General features: G+C 57.5%; 1 protein-coding gene across 2 annotated transcripts in view; it reads left to right on the top strand.

Moving 5' to 3' along the window:
• HMCN2 (hemicentin 2) overlaps positions 1–21,085 on the top strand; it is a 144,508-nt gene extending 123,423 nt beyond the window's left edge. For both annotated transcript variants that reach the window (XM_032308268.1, XM_032308266.1), the window contains 14 exons: positions 52–133; positions 6,751–7,020; positions 9,865–10,014; positions 11,568–11,705; positions 11,799–11,920; positions 12,317–12,554; positions 14,544–14,606; positions 14,721–14,843; positions 15,550–15,684; positions 16,573–16,701; positions 17,207–17,527; positions 18,122–18,241; positions 19,140–19,266; positions 20,241–21,085. In XM_032308268.1, coding sequence (XP_032164159.1) covers positions 52–133; positions 6,751–7,020; positions 9,865–10,014; positions 11,568–11,705; positions 11,799–11,920; positions 12,317–12,554; positions 14,544–14,606; positions 14,721–14,843; positions 15,550–15,684; positions 16,573–16,701; positions 17,207–17,527; positions 18,122–18,241; positions 19,140–19,266; positions 20,241–20,586 — 2,364 coding nt within the window. In that variant the 3' untranslated portion in view covers positions 20,587–21,085. The remainder of the gene's footprint in view (positions 1–51; positions 134–6,750; positions 7,021–9,864; positions 10,015–11,567; positions 11,706–11,798; positions 11,921–12,316; positions 12,555–14,543; positions 14,607–14,720; positions 14,844–15,549; positions 15,685–16,572; positions 16,702–17,206; positions 17,528–18,121; positions 18,242–19,139; positions 19,267–20,240) is intronic.
• The last annotated feature ends 1,496 nt before the right edge of the window (positions 21,086–22,581 follow it).

Genomic DNA, 22,581 nt, shown 5'->3' with positions numbered 1-22,581 from the left:
CTCCTCCTGCTCTCCTGAACACCATGCCCCCGCTTCCACGCCCCCTTGCAGATAGACGACGCGGGCCAGTACCAGTGCATCGCAGAGAATGAGGTGGGCGCGGTGGAGAAAGTGGTGATCCTCGTGCTGCAGAGTGAGTCCTGCTCTCCTCCTCGCCTGGGCCCTGGGTGGGGGCGGTGCGAGGTGGGCACTTGGGTATGGAGTACCCTGCTGAGGCTGGGCTGGTGTGTCCTGGGCCCTCTGATCGGAATGCAGGGACAAGAGGCAGAGCCAGGGACTGGGAGTTCCCTGACAAATATTTAGCGAGAACACCCAGTTGAGGTCCCACGAAGTAGGACTTCCCAGTTCCCCAGTTACGGAATGGGAAGTGGGGTCTGGGCTAATGAAAATCTGGGCACCCAACAGCCAGGCCTGGGCGGGGGGCCCATGTATTCGAACTCACAGCCATCCACAAGATCATAGTGACAGCTCCTGGATTTGCCAAGCAGCTGGTAGTTTACAGAGTACTGTCTGAGCCCCAGGGGAAACCCTGTGAAATCGTCTTTATAGGCATTTTTACTAAAATATTTTATTGAAAATTGACACACATAGGGAGATGACATGTTACAAGGGTAGAGCTCAGTGAATTTCCTTTTTTAATCTTTTATTTATTTACTTACTTACTTAGAAAAAGAGAGAGAAAAGAGAGCACAAGCAGGGAGGGGGCAGAGGGAGAGGGAGAGAGAATCTCAAGCAGGCTCCATGCCCAGCACAGAGCCTGACATGGAGCTTGATCTCACGACCCTGAGATCGTGACCTGAGCTGAAATTAGAATCAGATTCTTTTTTTTTTTTAAGAATTTTATTTATTTACTTGACAGACAGAGATCACAAGTAGGCAGAGAGACAGGCAGAGAGAGGAAGGGAAGCAGGCCCCTGCTGAGCAGAGAGCCCGATGTGGGACTCGATCCCAGGACCCTGAGATCATGACCTGAGCCGAAGGCAGTGGCTTAACCCACTGAGCCACCCAGGCGCCCTAGAATCAGATTCTTAACTGGGGACTGAGCTGCCCAGGTGCCCCTCACAGAATTTTCATAATGTGAACTCACCAAGTTAACACGTCCCCAGAGCAAAAATAGAAAAAATGGAAAACCACCGGCTCCCAGCCACTCCCATCATATCATGCTCCCTTTCCCGTCAATGTCCCCTGCCCCAGGCGACCCCTGTCCAGAGTTTCGCCTTTTAAAAAAAGTCACCTTAGGGGGCCTGGCTGACTCAGTTGGTGAAGCATTCTTGATCTTGGGGTCATGAGTTTGAGCCCTACATTGGGCACAGAGATTACTTTTAAAAATACAGCTTCGTTAAGATATATACCATAAAATTCACTCCTTCATTCTTATTTTCCCTTAAAAAAGGAAGGAAAACTGATTCCTGCTACAACATGAACAAAATAGAGGATGTCAAGTGAAATAAGGCAGTCACCAAAACACAAACATCATATGATTCGGGTTATTTGAGGTATCTGGAGTTGTCGGAGTCATAGAAAGGGAAGCAGAATTGAGGGGGACGATGGGGAGATGTGGTTGAATGGGTCTGGAGTTTCAGTTTTGCAAGACGAGAGCGTCCCGGAGGGGGATGGCGGTGGGGGTCACCCACCAGTGTGAACGCACTCCAGTACTACACTTCAGAGTGGTCAAGACAGTAGACTTTACATCATGTGTCTTTTACCACACTTTTTAAAAGGGAAAAAATTCACCCATTTTAAGACTGCAGTGAGTGATTCTTGGTAAATTTATAGCATTGACCATCCACTCCCACAATCTGTTTCTGGGATGTTTCTTATCACTCCGAGAAGCTCCCTCTGCCTGTCTGCTCGCACCCCCCAGCCCTGGGCAACTGCCCATCTGCCTTCCGCCACTGCTAGCGTACCTTTCCGGAAACTTCATCTAAGTGGAACCCTGTGTAGTCTTCGGTTCTGAGTTCTTTCTCTCAACAGTGTGTTCCAAGTTCATCCATATTATAGCACCTGTCCACGTTTCACTGCATTTTATTGCTGAACAGTATCCATTCATCGGTTACTAGACATGGGGCTGGTTTCTGATTTGGGGCTGTTAGGAATAATGCAGCTATGAACGTCGCACTCAGTCTTTGTGCAGATGTGTGTCTCCTTTGGCCTGGGTAAGATTCCTAGGAGTCTATCAGGTACAGCTAACTTTTTAGGAAACCACCCAACTGGCTATACTGTTTTGCTTTTCTTCTAGCAGGTGGATGAGGCTTTGGGTTCGCTACGTTGTTGCCAACTTTTTTGTTGTCTCTCTTTTCTGTTCAGAAATCCCAGTGGGTGCAACACACACACACACACACACACACACACACACACACACACACACGATCAATATCTAATAACTAAAGATATTAGATATTAGATCAATATCTAATAACTAAAGATATTGATCGTGTGTGTGTGTGTGTGTGTGTCCCATTCATTGGCCTTCTCTGGGTAAGTGTTTTTCAGATGTTTTGCTCATTTCACAATTGGGTTGTTTGTCTTATGAATGAGTTCTGAGAGTTCTTTATGTCTTCTGGATACAAGTCCTTTATCAGATTCCTGATTTACAGATATTTCCCTCCATTCTGTGGCTTGTCTTGGCATTTTCCTATCCATGCCTTGGAAGAGCAAAAGCCTTAAAATTTGACAAAGTCCAAATGTATCAATTTTGTATTTTACAGACTGTGTGCTTGGTATTGAATTAAAAAAAAAAAAAAAAACTTTGTCTAGCCTAAGGTCACCTTCTCTCCTATAAGGTTGATAGTTTTTGTTTTTACATGGAAGTCTGTGATCCACTTGGAGTTAGTTTTTGTGTGAAATAAGGGTCTAAATTCCTTTCTCTTTCTCTTCTTTTTTTTTTTTCTGGCATATGGATATCCAATTGCTCTGTACCATTTATTTAGATCTTCGTTTCCCCAAGGATGTTTTATAGTTCTCAAGTCTTAACCCTCTTTAGTTACCTTGATTACTAAGTATTTTATTATTTTTGATGCTCCTGTGGATGGAATTATTACTGGTTTGATTTTTGGATTTTGCATCACTAATATACAAAAATCAATTAATTTTTGTATCTCGATCTTAGAAACCTTGCTAAATTCGTTAATGAGCTCTGGTCATTTTTGCCAGATTCCTTAGGAACCTCTACACATAGGATTTTCTACACATCACCTAGGAGTGGAGACAGTTTTACGTCTCCCTTGCCACTCTGGATACTTTTCGTTTCTTTGTATGGCCGCGTTGTACTGTCAGACCCTCCATGCAAGGGTGAGGAGAAGTGGAGAGAGCAGACAGCCTCACTTTTTCCCAGCTGTAGACACGGAGCACTCAGTCTTCCACCACTGGGTATGATGACAGCCGTGGGGTTCTGCAGGGGCTTTTTATCAGGTGGAGGAAGTTTTATTTTCCTTGTGGCTTGTTGGGAGTTTCTGTCATGGACTGCAGGGGACCCGGTGGGAGGCTCTGGTTCCAGACAAGATGGCATTGTAGATACGCTCCTCCCTTTTCGCCCTGCTGCGTACGGCTGAACATCTCGGACTTCACAGAGAAGACAAACATTGACTCTGAGAGAGAAAAGAAGGATTGAGTAAGGATCTTGGGACCTGTGGAGTGACATGGCGGTGGATTCCCTCCTTTCTCTTTTTGCCTCCTGTGTCCCGGGCCTGAGAAGCCAGCCACCTGCGACTTCCAAGGAGCCCTCACACACGCGCACAGAGAGAGTCCCCACAAAAGCCTGCCTCTCTTGGGGAAGGGCCAGGAAAGGAACAGCATATCAAGATGGGAAGCTTTCCGATAATGACCACCCTTGTCTAGCCAAACACCATGAAAAGAACCACAGGCCCGCCCCAAGCCCCATCAGCGAAGACCAGGTGGGTGGGGAACCTACACTTCCAGGCTTGCCCCCTGTTCCGAGCACCCCTGTATCCCTCCTGGGGGGGGAGGGATGGCGTCAGGTGAGGCCAAGTGAGGGGCAATAACGGGTGTTCCCCCACCCTAGCCAGAGTGACGTCAGCGGAGAGAATTGGGAACCCTGAGCTCCCAGGCTCACCCGGGAGTACTGGAGCACCCCTCATGTTCTGGGGTGCCCCCGGAGGCCAGCTAGGGAGGCTGGATGTCTGCCCTCACTTGCCAGCAATGAGGCAGCACCTCCTTTCCCTTGGCAGCAGCAGAGGAAGCCTGCTAGGAAATAAGAACCAGAGGCTTGTCGTGCTTGGATTTTCAGGATGCAGCTGAAACTCTCTCGTCTTCTCAATAACGAGGAAACTCTCAACCTGAACGAGAAGAGCGGGTCCACAGACAGCGACACACGTTGGAATACTCTGACACAGATCTTAAAACGAGTGTCGTTAAGAACGCCTGGCTGAGCAATTAGAAATGTGCTTGAAACACAACAGCAGGACAGGAGCTATGAAGAACCAAAGGGAAGTTGTAGGACTTCATTGATAATAAAAGGAAAACCTCAGTGGGCAGGTGTAAACGCTGCATGGAGAGGACAGAGGAAAAAACTGGTGGTTTTGAAGATGTAACACTAGAATTTACTTAGTCTGAACAACAGAGAGGAAACAGACTTGAAATAAACAAGGAGCAGAGCAGGCAGAAATGTGCGGAAGGTTGAGATCTGACAGGGTGACGTCAGAGTCCCCGAGGGAAAGGAGAAAAGAGAGAGAAGTATTCAAAGAAATGAGAGCTGAAATTCCACAAAATTGCACTAAAGGCATACGCCTACAGATTCAACAAGCTGAGCAAAACTCAGACAGGATAAACCCGAGGAAATTCTGCACGGGACACATCACGGTCCGACTTGCTGAATATTAAGGGCGAAGAAACTGAGGCTCCACCCCCCATTGATGCATCTGCGTGTGGCCGTGGAGTGACTCAGAGTTTAGGCAGTTTTGGAGTGGCCTTGGCTTTGACTCTTCCTGTCCACCCCCAGCCACCCCCAGATCCCTGCACAGGTGCGCATGGTCTGCGGAAGCCAGGGATGTGCGGAGAGCTGCTCTGGCCTTTCCAGGGCTCCTTCATTTCCAGGCTCTTCTCATTAAGCTTCCAGCTGGTCCCCTGGTTTCCTTAGACCAGCAGAGGTGCCAGGTCCCATCTGCTTCCTGCCAGTTCTGCCCCTCTCCCGTCCCCTGACAACACCCTGGTCTCTCAGAATATACCTGCCTCCTCGCCTGCCAATCAAGCCAGTCCCTTGGGATAGCAAGATCTGGGGGTTTTGCAGCCAGCCCAGCTCCAGCAAAACCACTAGAATGACCACAGTGGAGTGGGGGTGGGAGATGGGAGCAGCCATTCTCGCCCCAAGTTCTAGAAGCTTCTCACGGGTAAATGATCGTTTCCTGGACGTCTAGAGTCCTGAAATAGTTGGTTTGGCTAGTTTTGTTAAGTTTTACATTTGGTTTTTGTGGGAGCAGACTTGCTGGACTTTTCATACAGCAATGGCCAGCATCTTGCTCCTGCTTTTTTCTGACATTTGTTTCAATGAAACCCTATCGTATGTGCTCTTGTGCTGGGCTTCCTGGGCACGACACTGTGTGTGAGATCGCTCGTGGAAGGCCTTCCTCCATCCTCAGTGCCATGGTTTGCCTGTTGCCCGGCACTTCTAGGCACTTCTAGACCGCGACCTAGACAGCATTGCTTCTGCATTCCAACACACACCTCTGGTGGACACACATCCACGTTTCTGTCAGGGTGTGGACCCAAGAGAGGCTGGGACACACAGCAGGCATGCGTTCCACTTCAGGAGATCCTGGATGTGGTAGGCTGATCTGATCCTGGATGTGGTAGGTTCCCAATGATATGACTGTGTCCTCGTCCCCAGGACCTGTGAATGTGATCTTACTTGGGAAAAGGATCTTTGCAGACATGATTAAGTTAAGGAAGTGATCTGGGATTGTCTTGGTGGGCCCTAAATGCAATCATGAGTGCTTTTGTAAGAGAGGGGCGTATATTCCTTAGATGCGGGGAATAAGAGGTGGAGAATGAGGACGAAGAGAAGACTGGAGGGCACAGCCTCAGTCAAGCCAGGGAACGCTAGAAGCCACCAGAAGCGGGACGAGGCAAGAAGCAGGTTCTGCCCTGCAGCCTCTGGAGGAAGCAGACATTACCCCGTGAAACAGCTGGTTTGGGACTCCTGGCCTCCAGAGCTGTAAGAGAGCAGACTGTTGCTGTTCTAAGCCTCGGCCGGTCCTTCTCCGCGGGGCTGTGCCTGCTTGCTCCCGTGCCCTCGGAGTGTATGCGTTCGCCTTACCCCGCCCTTGCCAGCGCTGGGCATGTGCTGCCTTTCCCTTGCAGCTGGAGGGTCTGTGGGAGCGAGTGGACAGGGATTCCCATCTCTCAGATGAGGAGACCGAGGGTCAGGCAGGCACTTGGTGAGACTCTCCCACAGCAGGGGACGGGGCCCTCTCTCCCTCCCGTCTCCCCTCTGGCACCAAGTAGAGGCACCACGTTGGAAACACCCCTGTAAGAGACCCAAACAGTGGACCACCAAATAGGTGCTAGAAACGAGGATGTCATGGCCCGGAAAGGCACTAAGGATCTGTTGTGGGCTGAGAAAGGAAGCAAGCAAGCAGCTCTGAGCAGCGCGGTCCTGCTCGGGGAAACAGTGTCTCGAAGGAGATGCTGTCCGATGATGTGATGATCACGTGTGGTTCTGTTATCCCCTTTCTACCTCCGAAACACACACAAATGACAAAAACGTTCCCTGAAGCTGCCCCGTGCCTCCCACAGGTGCCCCGGTGTTCCGGGTGGAGCCCCAAGACGTGACCGCGAGAGCCGGGGAGGATGTGGCCCTGCAGTGCCAGGCCTCGGGAGAGCCGGTGCCCACGGTGGAGTGGCTGCGAGCGGGCCAGCCCTTGCAGGCCAGCCGGCGGCTCCGGACCCTGCCCGACGGGAGCCTGTGGCTGCAGCGCGTGGAGGCCCAGGACGCGGGCGCCTACGAGTGTGTCGCTCACAACCTCCTGGGTTCCGCCACGGCCCGGGCGGTCCTGGCCGTCAGAGGTACGGGGTGTCCCCGCTCAGACTGCAGGGGACAGAGGCAGGATCTCTTGGTCAGTGGGGTTGTGTGTGTTGTTTATGTTGGACATGCCCCCCCACCCCCCGCCCTGCCAGCTACCCGAATCTTCTCTTTGCTTAAAGTCACAAACTTGGGAGGAACCAGCTGGCAGGGACTGACAGGTCATCTTCCTTACCCTGCCCTTTACAGCTGGGGAAACTGAGGCTCCAAGAGCCCAAGGGCTGGCCCTTCATACTGGATGGGAACCCTGGCCATTCGTGCTCACCGGGCACAGACATGGGTCCTCTTTGTGGGATGTTCCACAATCCTGTGAAGTAGGCAGAATGAGACCAAGATGTCCAGGGTGCCCCCTTTGGGGGTCGATGTGTAAAGTCTGAATTCGGCCACGATAGGGGGGCGGTGGTGGATGCTGCTTGATTCTGGCATTAGAGACACTGGCCACCTCGGGCCGCCCCGATCAGCTCCCAATGCCTCAGCTCAGGCCAGACTTCAAAACCGGGAAAAGGACTGTCCTGAGAAACCACAGCGAGATGACTTCAGACTGCACTATGGAAAGTCTCCGAATATTCCTTCTGAATGTATTTCTATGTTTCTGTAGCAAATACTCCCTACACATTTCTGTCCGCAGCCACGGCAGCCGTCACTCATCTGTCACCGCGCCCCCCATCAGGTTACTTCTCCATGTCTCTGCAGGACACCTTCAGAGTTGGGTCCCCGTCCTCTCCTCTCCTGTTCGGAAGCCCCGACCCCAGACCACAGAGCCCTGCATGTGGTTTCTGGATGGATCTCCCAGGGTTGCCAAAGCAAAGTACCGCAGCCTGGAGTACTTCCAGTGCTCAGTTCTGGAGGCCAGAAATCTAAGATCAAGGAGAAATAGGGTCGGTCCCCTCTGAGATCCGTGATGAAGAGTCTGTCCCACGCCCTGACCCCAGCTTCTAACGGTTTGCTGGCAAACTCCGGTGTTCCTTGGCTTATAAAATCATTGCCCCATCCTCCAAATCTCTACCTGCAAGTTCCCACGGCATGTCCCCCCAGAGACATGCCTGCCTCTAGATTTCCCCTTCACGTAAGGACTCCAGTTATTAAATTAGTTAGGGCCTACCCCAATGACCTTATGTTAACTCAGTCCCCTCTGCATAGACCCTGTCTTCAAATAAGGCCACAGCCTCAGGTCTGGGGATTAGGATTCCCACCCATCTTTTTCAGGGCACATAATTTCATTCAGAACAGCCTCACTTTCTAAATGGAAACAGCCGTGTTGAAAGTCTCCCATATGCTAATTATAGAAAGGCCAGATAAGTTAGAAACAAATCTACAAAGAAGAAATGAATTATCAACGTTCTCACCTCCTTCAATGACCAGAGAGAGCGATCTCTGACCATTACTTGGGGGTAAATCTCTTTACACATTTTTCCCCAAACATAAAGAGATGTGCTTTATCCTTCTTATAAATGAGGTCAAATTTATAGGTTGTCCTACAACCTACCTGTTTGGACAATATTCCTTGACAGTAAGCCTGGCCTACATCTTCTCAGTGGTTTCTTATCCCAAAGGGATGCTTTCCTAACTTAATTGCTGTTGGCTTTGTTAAATAAGCAACATTTTAGGGTTCTGTTTTGTTTTCCAGTTTTCCCTCCCAAAAGCACACTGTGGTGGGCATCTTTGTATGCTCTCCTGAGTATGTCTATGGGATAAGTCCTTCCCATGGGGCGTGGCGAGGTAAAAGGTGTTCAGGGAGGTTCCCTCACCACCAACACTGTCTTCTCTTCCCTGTTCCCCATCAGCCTGGGGCTGCCAAGTCCCCCCATATCTGAGAAAGTTGATGGTGACTCGTCATCCCCAGCCTCCGGCCTCTTGTCCGCTTTGAAGGATGCCAGGCCATGCTACTGCCTTCTTCTCTGCATCTGACTTCTTCCTCTTGCCCTTATTAAGAGCCCAGGGACAGTCCGCGGCCTGTTCCGCTGTCTCTCCTATAAACCCCAGAGCTGCGGATATGGACAAGAGACATCCCAGATGGGCATCAGATCGCCTCAAACCCCAGCTCCAGGCTGCAGGAAAACGGCACTGCTTCCTGGAATCCAAAGTGAAACGGCCCCCTGATTTGCCCATTTAGGATCCTGGCAGTCGAGTGTTTTATGTTATTTTTCGACAGATCATGGGCAATTAGTTGTTAATTTCCCCAGAGAGCCAGCAAGCAAAGAGGCAGACTAGCCTCTGTCTCATGCGCCCCCACGCCCCCCCCCGAATGCCATCTGTGCCGAGGAGACAGCTGGCCCATTAGCCAGAGGAAGCAGCCTCTGATGAGTGCTGGAGAGAGCACCTGCTTGCAGACCGCCCCGCTGCTGTTGGAAATCCAGCTGCGGGGCGGCTGGAGCCAGGGCCACGGATGGGATGACGGATGTTCAGGTGGCAGCATTCAGGCCTTGGCTTGATGCCCCGGCCCAGAGGAGGCTGCCAGCTCCTCCATCACAAGCTCCTGGCATTTTAGAACCCAACAGGTCTTTGGCACATCTGTGGTCCTACCTCCTCACTGTATAGATAACCCAACTCAAGGGTGTCTCGGAGGCCTGACTTGTCGAGATTTTCAGGAAGGTGACAGCAGAGCCAGAATTAGAAGCCAGTACCATCCCAGGGCAGGGCGCCTCTCAAAAGCCTCCCCGCCTCTCCTCTCTCAGAGCCAGGATCTCCTGGGCAGTGAGTCCATCACTCACAAGCTCTGTCGCTTGGGGCAAGTCACTCGCACGTGCTGAGCCTCCGTTCCTCCTCTCTGAAGCAGGTAACAGTACGGGCTTCCTCCGATAATGTCCCTGTGCTCCACCTCCTCCCAGGGGAGCCCCGCGGGAGCCGCGGCAGCATGTCCGGGGTGATCAATGGCCAGGAATTTAGCAGAGCCATTCTCAACACCAGCATGCGGAAGGAGGCAGGCTCCGGGGCCACCACCATCCACAGCAGCATCAGCCACGTCCCTGCGAGTGTGGGTAAGTGGGGGGCAGAGCCGCACCTGCGCCTGCGTCCTGAGGCCGGCTCAGGGCCTGATGGCTGGAGGAAACCGGCCTACCCCTAAGACCCGAGTCCAAGCCAAAGTGGATTTAGGTACAGGCCACTTCCTACCCGCCCCCCCCAAGTACCTCCCAACAGAACAAAATAAGAATCAGACCGAGACAGTGTGAAATCACCAGGAAACATGAATGCAGTCAGATAACAATTTTTGAGATCTCTGATGGCCAAGTGAGAACCCTCCACCCATTCACTGTTAAGAGCCGATAGAAAAAGGATGGGGTGCCTGGGTGGATCAGTGGGTTGAAGCCACTGCCTTTGGCTCAGGTCATGATCCTAGCTAGCATCCTGGGATCGAGCCCCGAATCAGGCTCTCTGCTCGGCAGGGAGCCTGCTTCCTCCTCTCTCTCTGCCTGCCTCTCTGCCTACTTGTGATCGCTGTCTGTCAAATAAATAAATAAATAATCTTAAAAAAAAAAAAAAGAAAAGAAAAAGAAGCATGAAGCGGTATGCCCCCTAGAGGGGGCAGAAAGGGAGAAATGAAGCCAATAAAATTAGCTCAAAGGCCCAGAGCACCGGGGAATGTCCACTCTCAAACAGATTCATCCTACTGTGCCCTAGCAGATGGAATGTTCTGGAGTGATGTTGCAGACCCTGCTGCCTCACCCTTCGCAGGGCACCCTGAGGGTCCAGAGCAGGGAGAGGGCATTGCAGACCGGGTCTTTGCCCAAGCGGCTCCTCCAGAGCTGCCCTTGACCGCAGGCCTGTGTGAACAGCGTGGGGTCAGGGAGCTCTGGCCGGGGGTCACTCCAGGCTGGCTGGCAGCAGAGAGCGAGTGAAGTGAGAGGCTGCCCAGATGGGGCTGCTACTTCCAGCTGCCCTTGGAGAAGCAGCTGGCCCTACGCCAGGTGGGCCAGCCTCCATGTGCTGGAAACAGGCTCTGCTGGCCACGAGCCTGGGTCCTCCAGACCACTCCTCTGGGGCTCCACAGAGAAGCTTCACCCTCCCTGACCCCAAGCGAGTGGGGTTTCTGCATCCCCAGACTGAGGGGCCCCCTGCCCTGTGAGGAGGCCTGGGCATCACGTGAAGGTCAAGGAATCCATGTCCAGAGCAACTTCTTGGCCCTGTTTACAAAGTCCATGGCCGTCCTCTCCCAGGCTCTTCTGGAAGGCATCTGTAAGTTAGGAGACCTGATTTCCAGCCCGGTCCGGCCCCTGTGTCCCAGGCTCGGCGGTGACCCAGTCACCCTTAGGATTCCTTGAACTGAACTGAGCATCGACAAGTCAGCTGCCCGTCTGTGCACACCCTATTCTGCTTGTTCTCCCTATGTCTCCACAAACTGGGTATTTGCCTTCGCCCCTTCCCAGGTTCTAATCCAGCAACTGACTCAGGTGATCCCATGGCAGGGCCTGGGCAGGGAGGGAAGGGGCTGAGCCCTCCCGGAGCAATAGGGAGCCACAGAGGGATCTTGAGCAGGAGAGTGGCGGCCCTGAGGACCCAGCCCTGACCCAGCCTCCACGCCCGCCCCATGCAGGTCCTCTAATGCGGGCCCTCGTGGTCACCATCGCCCCCATCTACTGGGCCCTGGCTGGAGAGAGTGGGGACGCCCTGAACGGCCACTCTCTGACAGGCGGCAGCTTCCTGCAGAAGTCACATGTGGAGTTTGCCACAGGTGAGGGCGGGGCGGGCTGGCCTCCTCCCAGGTCGGCTGGGTGGGGCTGAGGCTTCCCCGTGGTGACCCCGGGCTGGGCGGGATGCCTTGCAGGGGAGCTGCTCACCATGACCCAGGAGGCCTGGGGCCTGGATCCCGACGGCCTCCTGCTCCTCGATGTGGAGGTCAGCGGCGGCATCCCCGAGAGCCTGGCTGAAGCGGAACTTCAAGTACAGGTGGGGGCCGGCCCGATGGGGTGGGGGTGTGCGGGGGAGAAGGCGGGGGAGAGAAGGATGAGCCGCCCCCAGCACCCCCTCCTGACACCCCAGGAGGAGTGGGGGTGTGGCTTGGCCTGCACTTAGCCTGGTGCGCCCAGCCTCTCCAGTGTCTTCCCCATTTCATACCCGAGAATGCCGGGGGGGAGGTCATCTGCGCAAGGGTGCCCCCCGGCTGGAGGAGGAGGAGGAGAAAGGCCCCCCTTGAATGGGGGGCTGAGGGTCCTACCCTTTGGGAGCTGAAATCTGACCCTTATCTGTCTCCTTCCTCCCCCTCCTCCTCCCCCCTTCCTCCTACTCTACCCCCTCCTCCCTCCCCCTGCCCCTTTCTCCTCCCCACCCCCCTCCCTGCTCCAGGACTTTGAGGAGAGCTATGTGCAGACTGGCCCAGGCCATCTGTTTGTGGGCTCCACGCAGCACTTCCTGCGGGACGGCCTTCCCACGTTCCTGCGATGTAACCACAGTGTCCAGTACAAGGCGGCCCAGGGCCTCCAGCCCCCGCTGGTGCAGCACTTGAGGGCCTCGGCTATCAGCTCGGCCTTCGACCCCAAGGCCGAGGCCCTGCACTTCCAGCTTACCACAGCCCTGCAAGCCGGTGAGGTCCCCAGCCTTGGCCTCCACTCACCACTGCTCCCTCTAAACCCCCACCGGGGGCCCCAGATGCACCTGGCCAAAAGCCAAGGGGACGCCCCACCTCCCGCACCCACTGACGGTGGGCCAGAAACTCGGGACTGGGACAGCTCGCCTCCTTGTCCACGCACCTCCCGCGTGTCCCTGCTCCCGTCCAAGCTTCCATATGCCCAACAGTGGCTTTTCAGGCCACTCCTGTTCAAACCCCCCAGAGCCTTTTCCTGGGCGCCATGGTGAAGGTCCAAGCCCGCCCCCACCCCGCCCCGGCTGCTGTTCCAGACTCCAGCCATATGCCACTGTCCTCAAAGGCCCCTGCAGCAGAGGCCGCACCCTGGCAGCCAGGAGCCACTGCTGGAGGCCTGGCCGCCCACGTACGGATGCGGTTCATATCCAGCCGGGGAGGCTAAGGCTACACCTGGTACCGGTATCTGCGGTCCCGGCTTGTTAGTAGCATGGAGCACGGGACCGTGGTAAGGGCACAGCTTTGGGGTCAGGCAGACCCTGGCTCAAACCCAGCCACACCCATTTCCCAGCTGTGGCACCTCGGCGGCAGTGCCCTGGCCCTCAGGGTTCCCACCTGTAAAGTGGACACTGTGTCGCCTGCCTTGTAGGTACCAGGAGTACAGCGTTTTCTCGGACACCCTTAACTGACACCCAGCGATTACTTTCGCAGCCTGCCGCCTGCCTCCGCCATCAGATGCTATCACGTACCCGTTCTGTGCGTCCCCTCCCCCACCCACAGCCAGGGGCCACGTCCACTCCTCTGGATTCTCAGCAGTCGCGTGTGCATGCACGGACGGCCTGTTTTGTACTTTTCTGCAAGGATTTCCCCTGCATCTGCCGGCTTCTGGTCTGGCCAGCCCGCTCTGAGCCTCCCCGCTGCCGCTGCACAGCCAGTGCCTCCGGCAGGCCTGGGCTGGGGATGGGCTCTCAGACGGCTCCCTCCTCCCCCTCCTCTCCCTCCTCCCTCTAACCTCCCTCTCCCCCCACCTCCTCCTCCTCTTCCCTCCTCCTCCAGGACTTTGAGGAGGACTTCAGTGCAGGTGGGGCCCGGCTGTCTCTTCCGGACCTCAGTCTTCTGCCGCCCCTGTGCCTGCCGCCATCAGATGCTATCGCTTACCCATTCTGCAGGTCCCCTCCCCCACCCACAGCCAGGGGCCAGGTCCGCTCCTCTGGCTTCTCAGCAGTGCGTGTTTGCACACAGGGATGGCCCGTTTTGTGCTTTTCTGTAACGATTTCCCCTGAGTCTGCCGGCTTATGGTCTGGCCAGCCCGCTGTGAGCCTCCCCTCTGCCGCGGCGTGACCCACAGCCAGTGCCTCCGGCAGGCCTGGGCTGGGGATGGGCTCTCAGACGGCTCCCCTCTTCCCTCTCGTCCCCCCATCCCCCCTTCCTTACCTCCCCCCTCTCCCTCCTCCTCTTTCCTCCCCCTCCTCCTCCAGGACTTTGAGCAGCACTTCAGTGCGGTTGGGGCCCAGCCGTCTCTACGGGCTCCTGGGCTCCTGTCTGTCTGCGGGACTCAGTCTGCTGCCACCCCTGTGCTTGCCGCCACCCCTGTGCTTGCCGCTGCCATCAGATGCTATCACATACCCATTCTGCAGGTCCCCTCCCCCACCCACAGCCAGGGGCCAGGTCCACTCCTCTGGATTCTCAGCAGTGCGTGTTTGCACGCAGGGACGGCCCGTTTTGTGCTTTTCTGTAATGATCTCTCCTGTGTGTGCTGACTTCTGGTCTGGCCAGCCTGCTGTGAGCCCCCCCGCAGCCAGTGCCTCCACCAGGCCTGCGCTGGGTGGGAATGGACTCCCAGATGGGCTGGGCGTCAGCCGGGCTCAGGGCTGGGGAGCATCGACCTGGCTAGGCTGGCAAGAGGGAGCTACAGCCGGGGCTGCTGTCTGTCCTGGGGCACCTTGGCCACAGTGCCCTGGCATCCTTAGGACCTGTCCCTTTGCCTTGTAGACGAGAATGAAGTCGGCTGCCCGGAGGGCTTTGAGCTGGATGCCCAGGGAGAGTTTTGTGTGGGTGAGTGCCTTCCCCCTCCCCTGGGGTGGACGAGGGAGGCCGCTCAGCCTGGGATGGACGCTGTGTCCTGTGGGTGCGGACCACCAGAGCTCTGTCCCCCATCCTTCCCCCCAGACAGGGACGAATGTTCGGAGGGCCCCACCCCCTGTTCTCACTCCTGCCACAATGCACCTGGTCGCTTCTCCTGCTCCTGTCCGCTGGGCTTTGCCCTGGCCAGGGATGACAGGAACTGCAGAGGTGAGTGGGCCCCGGGGCAGAAGCTCTCCTTGAAGTCGGCCTGGGCATGCGCTGGGCTTTCCGTTCTGGAGCCACGACCCCAGCCAGGGGCACGTGCCTCAGGACGTGGCCTGTTCCTGACAGCATTGGCTGCGAGCCTGGGGATGCCAACACCCTGTTTCCATCGGGAATTTCCTGCTGCACAGGCTGCAGATGGGAGGGGCTCGGGTGCTGGGGTGCTCGGGAGCCCCGGAGACATACATGGGGCCACGCCGGGTTCATGGCATGCGCACCTGCTGAGCCTGGACATGGCCTCGGGGCCTTTCCCACCACCCCACGGTCACTGCCCACCAACTGGGTTAGGAAGTGGGTGAACAGCCATCTGCCCCACTTGCTCTGTTTGCCCCCATCACAAGGTTTCTGGACAGCAAATCCGACCCTAGGACCCTCCCCAGCGGCGTGCCTCTGCGCCCCCCAGTGAGGCCTGGCCCTGCCAAGTCTCCACTGCACTTTGAGCCATGTGCTCACGAGGCATTGTCTGCAACCCCATGTCAGGGAACCCCCAGATCCAGGCCCGTGGGTCCCTGGGGGTGGGCTCTGTGTTTCTGGGGGAGGGGCGAGATGATGGAAGGAGCTAGCAGCAGGGGCGGGGCCTTCTCGCCAGGGGCTCCTGGGCCAGAGTGGGCCTGGGGGACGTGTGTTCACGTCGCCCCCGTTTGCCCCCCAGATGTGGATGAGTGTGCCTGGGATGCCCACCTTTGCCAGGAGGGACAGCGCTGCGTGAACCTCTTTGGGTCCTACCACTGCCTCCCCGACTGCAGGCCTGGCTTCCGGGTGGCCCCTCACGGGGCCGGCTGTGAAGGTGACGGGGCAGGATGGGTGGCTGTCCGGACTCCAGTGGTCCCAGGCTTCAGTAGAGGACATACAGTGTGCCACTGGGCCTCTGGGCCTCTGGGGAAAGCAGAACTCTCTTGGCAGGAGGAGCAGGGAGGCTGGGGAGAAAGCTGTAGCTGGCCAGATCAGGGATGGCAAATGTGCCGCGTCTGCTGCCTCTTCCCCAAGGCCCCCTCCCGGCCCCAAAAATGGCCTCGGAATCCTTCTCAACACAGCTTCTCCAGCGGCCACTAGGAATCGGATGCTGTTAGCCTTTAAGATTCTGCCCTGGATGGGTGACCTTCCTGCCCCAGCATTCTAGAGCTTTCTGATCTCAGGTCCTCGGGCTCTGAGGATAGGACCACCTCGTACAAGGGCAAAGGGCAGGGGGACCTGGAACTCAGAAGAGGAGGTGACCCCGGCTGTCCTCTGCTTCCTGCTTTCCTCCCGCCCTCGCGTCCTTGTTTTTCGTGAGCTCTTTCCCTGAACCAGGCTCCGACCGCCTTCCCGTGCGTGATGCAGGGTTTTCCTGAAAGGTCCCGTCCTGACCCCCTCACAGATAAGAAAACAAAGGATGGGAGAGGGACAGTCCCTGCTCAAGGACCCAGAGACGTGGCAGAGCTCAGCCCAAACCCGGGACTCGGCCTCCAAAACCCACCTTTTAAGCCCCTGCTTTCTTTTCGGACCCCAGAACCTTTTTACTCTCCAAAGCTGGCCTAATTGAGGCAGGTGGCTGCAAACACTGACCTTCTACCCATGGCACTGAAGTGGGAGAAGGGGTCAGGGAGGAGGCCCAGAGGTGGAGAGGTGCGCTTCGGCCGCTGTGGGCAGGGGGAGAGGCTCGGCCCCACCTCTGCCCACACCCCTGCCTCCCCAGATGTGGACGAGTGTCTGGAAGAGTTGGATGAGTGTCACTTCAACCAGATCTGTGAGAACACCCCAGGCGGGCACCACTGCAGCTGTCCCCGGGGGTACCGGACCCAGAGCCCCGGCCTGCCCTGCTTAGGTACGGGGCTATTCAGCCCCTCACTGGAGCCCGGGTCAGAACCCCCTGGCGCGTAGGCAGACACGGGTGACAAGGGTGTTGTTGAGTTCTGGGACCAAAACCATAGCTAACATTGATGGTGCGTTTCCCCCCTTCCGTGAGCCGGGATCCGTGCTCTGCTGCTGTCTGGCTCCCCTCGGGAGTCCAGGAAGAGGGGGAGGGTGGGCAGAAGTGGGAGGGTGTCCGAGAGGCTGAGCAGGGAGAATGGGCCTCCCCAGGAGGCTGAAGTACCAGGGAACCTGGGAGGAGGCCCAGAGCTGGGGGATGTCGGGGCCTCCGTGAGCAGCAGAGGCTGGAGGCGGTGCGGGAGAAGGGAGGCTCGTGGGCAGGCCTGTATGCAGTGGGGGGAGGCCGCCAGATTCCGGGGAAGGCTGGAGCCCAGGAAGGTGGCCACAGTCAGGTGGAGTGGCCGTGGCAAGCCCTCTGAGCCACGTCTGGCCCCCTGCCTGGCCTTGTTCCTTTGCAGATATCAATGAATGCCTGCAGCTGCCCCAGACCTGTGCCTTCCAGTGCCAAAACCTCCAGGGCGGCTACCGTTGCCTGTGCCCCCAGGGCCAGACTCTTCTCCGTGATGGCAAGACCTGCGTCCCGCTAGAGCGCAGCGACCAAAACGTGACCACTGTCAGCCACCGGGGCCTCTTAAGGCCCTGGCTGCGGCCCCGTGCCCCCTTCCCCAGGGGCTCCTCCCACGCCTGGGTCTCCCTCCGGCCGGGCTCCAGGGCCCCGAGCAGTCTGGGTCGGGCCTGGTGCCCTGCTGGCTTCATCCGGCAGAACGGGATCTGCACAGGTAAGGCCAGGCTCCAGCCATCCCACTGGGGACACAGTAGCCACATTAGCGTGGGCTCTGGGGTTGGGTTGGTGGGCGCCACACCCCGTGTTCAAAACCCTGGGACTCAGGGCAAGTGGGATGGGTGGCGCAGGCGGACCGATGGGCAGCTTCCAGGAAAGGCACCGGGAAAAAAAGCACCAGGAAAGTGCTTCTGGGGGGGAGACAGAGGATTCTCCCAAACACTTGACTTCTGGACACTTGACCCACTTTTGAGAAACAACTCCTTTTGGTGTGCAGAGGTGAAGCAGTCAGGGAGGGAGGTTTGCAAGGAAGGAGGCCGTTGCAGGTCCACACGAGACGGTGAACAGGGACCGGTGGGGGTGGGGAGGCGGGGATGCTCCCCAGGCCCCCGTGGAGGCTGGTGCTAAGCCGCAGAAGAAAAGGGGAGGGTGGTGTGGAGGGCAGTGTCTCCACCTCCCCCCCCCCACCCCGCGTCCCCACGCCGCAAGCCTCGGCAACAAGGGGCGGACGGGGCGGAGCGCCACAGCATCCAATGACTCAGTGTGTGTCTCGGCCACCATCACCCCCACCCCCCACCCCCACCTGGGCCAGACTTGGACGAGTGCCGGGTGAGGAGCCTGTGCCAGCACGCCTGCCGAAACACCGAGGGCAGCTACCAGTGCCTCTGCCCCGCTGGCTACCGCCTCCTTCCCAGCGGGAAAAACTGCCAGGGTGAGCGGGCGCCCCTGCCAGTTCTGGGCGGGCCAGGACGGGGCTTCCTGGGAAGGGGAGGCGGTCTCCCGCTGCTTCTAAACCTTCGCACGTTAGGGTGGGGCAGGGAGAGGAGGTCAGAACACCCCAGGGGCCCACAGCCTGTCTGGAAGCCACATTCCGAGGCGGGAACTAAGAGGCTGCTTGGGCAGGCTCCGAAAGCAGCCCTGGAGGCAGATCGCAGCGCTGCTGGGCAGTGTCCCTGGGCAGCTCACTTCACCTCTCTGAGCCTCTGCCTCCTGGTGAAATGGGGTTAACACAGTCCTCTCTGAAGTGACTGCATGAGACCTGGGAGGGCAGGCACAGAGATAGCATTCCAGTGAGGCAGCGGCTGCTGGTCCCCTAACTCCCCAGCCAAGGTGCGATCCCGATTGTCTGAATGTGCTCCGAGGCTGGGGCCAGCCATCCCACCCCCGAAAAGTGGGCATCAGCCTGCCTTGCCTGTCTCCATCCCTCACTCTCTGCCAGGAGGATCTGTGACTGTCCTATGAGAAGGGCGGGGCTTCCCCTGGGACAGACAAGGGTCATGGGCAGTCGGCACTCTGGGTCCCAGAGGGGCCCCCATCTCTTCCAGACCCTGCAGCCCAGCTGGAGGCTCCAGAGGTCCCCAGGGTGCCCACCTGGGGGGATTGGGGAGGGGCTCAGAGCCTGCCAGCTGGACTGTTCCAGATCAAGATGGCTGGGTCCGAGGGGAGAGGGGCTGCCCGCCTCACTGGTCCTCTGAAGGCGTTTCTCTCCTGCCTCTCCCTGCTCCCACACCTTCTGTGGTTCCTGTCCCTGGGCCCTCCCACTAAGTCACACCTTTTTCTTTCCCATCTCTTTGCCAACCTCCCCCCCCCCCGCCACCCTCCCCCGCCAGACATCAACGAGTGTGAGGAGGACGGCATCGAGTGTGGGCCCAGCCAGATGTGCTTTAACACCCGTGGCAGCTACCAGTGTGTGGACACGCCGTGTCCGGCCACCTACCGGCAAGGCTCCAGCCCAGGGTAAGGGCTGAGCTGGCTGGGGGTAAATCGGGGCACGCGGCCTGCCTGGAGCTGGGCGCTTACGTTCTGGCTCCTGGACGGCTGGATCCTTCCTCCAGAAGGGCCATGTCTCAGGCAGGGGCCCTGCTAGGGGCGGGGGTGGGGGGATCAATCCTGCCAGAATTCCCGAGCTGGGGCCTCTGTCCCCACAGGGCAGGGCGGCCTCATGAAGACCCTCCTGCAGCCCCTCAGGGTGCAAGTTAATCCGGGCACCAGTGTTTAGTGCAATGATCCTGCGGCTGGAGCATAAGGACCTGGGGGCAGGGAGAGCCCAAAGGCCAGGGGGACTTGGAGACCTTCACGTGACACACATGGCTACACACAGAAAACCCTAGACTCAGGGACACATACACACACACACACACGGAACCCCAGGACCCGACACACTGGCACACAAGCACAGAACACACCTCCTTCACACACTCACTGCAGCTACACATACTGGTAAAGATGGACTTGCATGGGGACCTTGGCGGACACAAGCTGTAGCAGAAGCAGTTAGGGAAGGTGACTTGCCTTGACTCTACTTATTGGGAGGCCTAGGCTCAGGGCCCTGGAGGGACATGGATGCCCTGGAAGGGCTAGGCACGTGTCTTTGAGTCCTCCTCCCCCTGCAAACCCAGAGCAGGTGACTCAGCTCTGGGGTGCCCTGCAACCTGGAGGGTTCTAAATTGTGTTGTCCACCAGACTGGCCTGGGGCCGTGAGCTGGGGAAGTCCGATGGGATTCTGAGACTCGCTTCCCACGGGAGGGGGCACATCTCCAGATTCTTTGGGCCTCAGCTTGCTGATCTCCAGCGTGGGCTAACAGTGGTGCTTGTAAAGAAGGCACTGGGGGCGAGGGGACAGGCAGCGGGTGCGAGGGCTGCGGGGCGAGGGGCTGAGGGCCGGTTTATACCGCCGGCCACTGGAGTCGGTCCGTGTATCCCGCCCGCAGGACGTGTTTCCGGCGCTGCTCGCAGGACTGCAGCGCGGGTGGCCCCTCCACGCTGCTGTACAAGCTCCTGCCGCTGCCCCTGGGCGTGCGCGCCCACCACGATGTGGCCCGCCTCGCCGCCTTCTCCGAGGCCGGCGTCCCCGCCAACCGCACGGAGCTCAGCGTGCTCGAGCCCGACCCGCGCAGCCCCTTCGCACTGCGCCCGCTGCGCGCCGGCCAGGGCGCCGTCTACACCCGCCGCGCGCTCACCCGCGCCGGCCTCTACCGGCTGACGGTGCGCGCCGCGGCGCCGCGCCACCAAAGCGTCTTCGTCCTGCTCATCGCGGTGTCCCCTTATCCCTACTGAGGGGCGTGGTCGCCGGCAGCAGCTTGTGGACCAGTGACCTCCGAGGATGGAGGACAGGGAGGAGCAGGTCCAGCCCCCACCGCCCAGGTGGCCCTGGGCCGCCACCGGGCTGTGGCAAGCAACGTCATCTCCCACCCCTGTGCGTCATCGGGCCTTTTGGCAAACAGGACCCGCCGCTCTGCAAAGGGGAGGATGTAACCTTGACCCCCGGATCGCGCGAACCCTACTCCCCCTACCCTCGCGGAGGTGGAGCTCAGCAGTCAGGAGTGTCACCTTAGGTGGTGAAGCCCTCGGGCTGGACTGGAGGGAAGCCTGCTTGTCTGACCTGCTCCTCCAAGTCCCGGGGAGACCTGGCTGGGACACAGCACACCCGCAGGCCCAAGGGGGAAGGACAGAGCCCCGGGTGGGGGGGGGGGCGCGCAGCGGCTCTCCGCCACCCACAGATGGCACTGTCACCCTGAGCCCCCTGTGTCCGTATAATATAAAAATGTTTTCTTTTAATCAACTCGATTTCTTCTCCAGTTATTTTTGCTTTGGTAAGGACAGGCTTTGGCTGTGGGGGAGGGTCAGGGTGGGCGGTGGCCACCACCAACTTTCTGGTCCAGCAGCCCTGGGCCTTAGGCTGGAAGGTGGTCTCCTCTAGACATCCTGCAAGAAGGTGGAGGAGGCTGGAGTTGCCCTGGGTTGGGGGAAGGAAGAGGGAGCTGTGATCAGAAAGATAAGGGTGTGGGGTCAGATCCTTGGGGCCTCTGGGCTATTGAGAGGACTTTGGCTTTGGTGGAATGAGCCGGGAAGGGACAGGATTAGAACATCTCTGTATGTATTGGCCGGTCTCCAGTGTGCTGGGACAGCATCTGAGACTCCAGAGTCCCGGCAGAAGGGGAGTGTGCTGCTTGTCTTCCCACACCGCCCCGCCACCCCGACCCCGCCCTGGGCTGGCTGCAGCCCTTGCCTCAGTGACCCCCTGTTGCCAGCTGCCCCTGGCCATGGCCTGTGACAGAAGGAGGCTCTTTTGCACATGGTTTTGAAGAGGAGAAACCCTTCCTTCCTCCTTGTTCCCCTTGCTCAGTGTGACACTGTCCCGTCCCCCTGTGTATGCTCAAGCTCTCCTCTGGGCACGGAGGAAAGCTGTCTGAGTTACTTCTCATTAAGGGGTGGGTGACAATCAGACTGTGTAAACGGAGGCTTCCAGCAGTGCTGGATTAGACGTTGCTGCATTAAATCGCTGTGTCATTTGACAGAGAAAATGAGGCTTGGAGAGGGGACACGACCCAGCCACTGGCCGGATGGGCGACCGAACACTAAGTTCATGGTTAGACTGGCACTCCGGACTTCCACCCCACAACCCCTCCGGAATCTTCCCAGGGCGCTTCCACTTTCAAAGCTACTTTTTGGTCTTGCTTTTGTTTAAACCAGGGGTCAGCACACTTTTTCCTCATTAAAGGGCCGAATAGGGAGTGCTCTGGGCTTTGCAGAACAGTCTCTGTTGAAAACACTACCCTTACCGTTGCGACACTGGAAAACCACGGGCAGCACACGAATGAGGAAACGTGGCTGTGTTCCAATGAACCTATTCGTGGGCACTTACGTTTGAAGTTCATACAATCGTCACATGTCACGAAATAGTCTCCCTTTGATTTTTTTTCCCAACCATTTACAAATGCAAACACCGTTCTTAGCTTGCAGGCTTCACAAAAACTGGCAGGGACTGTAGTTTGCCGCCCCTGATGTAACTAAGCTACAGATGTCACTAATGGTGGGATTTCACACTGGGTGGAGGGGCTGGGGTCCTCTGAGCCCCCCCTCCACACCCATTTATCCAGCACCCACCTATGAAGACCATCCTTGGGCTAAATGCCCCTTTTTGTGCAACCCTAGGGGCCAAAAGTCACAACTGAGCCCTGCCATTTGCTGGGCTGTTAATTTTTTTATGGAGCCCATGAAAAGGTCAGTCCCAGGGTGAGACACTGCAGAGGTGAGACCAGTGGAGGGGAG

Source organism: Mustela erminea, chromosome 12, assembly GCF_009829155.1.
Source record: "Mustela erminea isolate mMusErm1 chromosome 12, mMusErm1.Pri, whole genome shotgun sequence".
NCBI lineage: Eukaryota > Metazoa > Chordata > Mammalia > Carnivora > Mustelidae > Mustela > Mustela erminea.
Note: the sequence above shows the minus strand (reverse complement) of the source record. Positions and strands in the feature narration are given on the sequence as shown.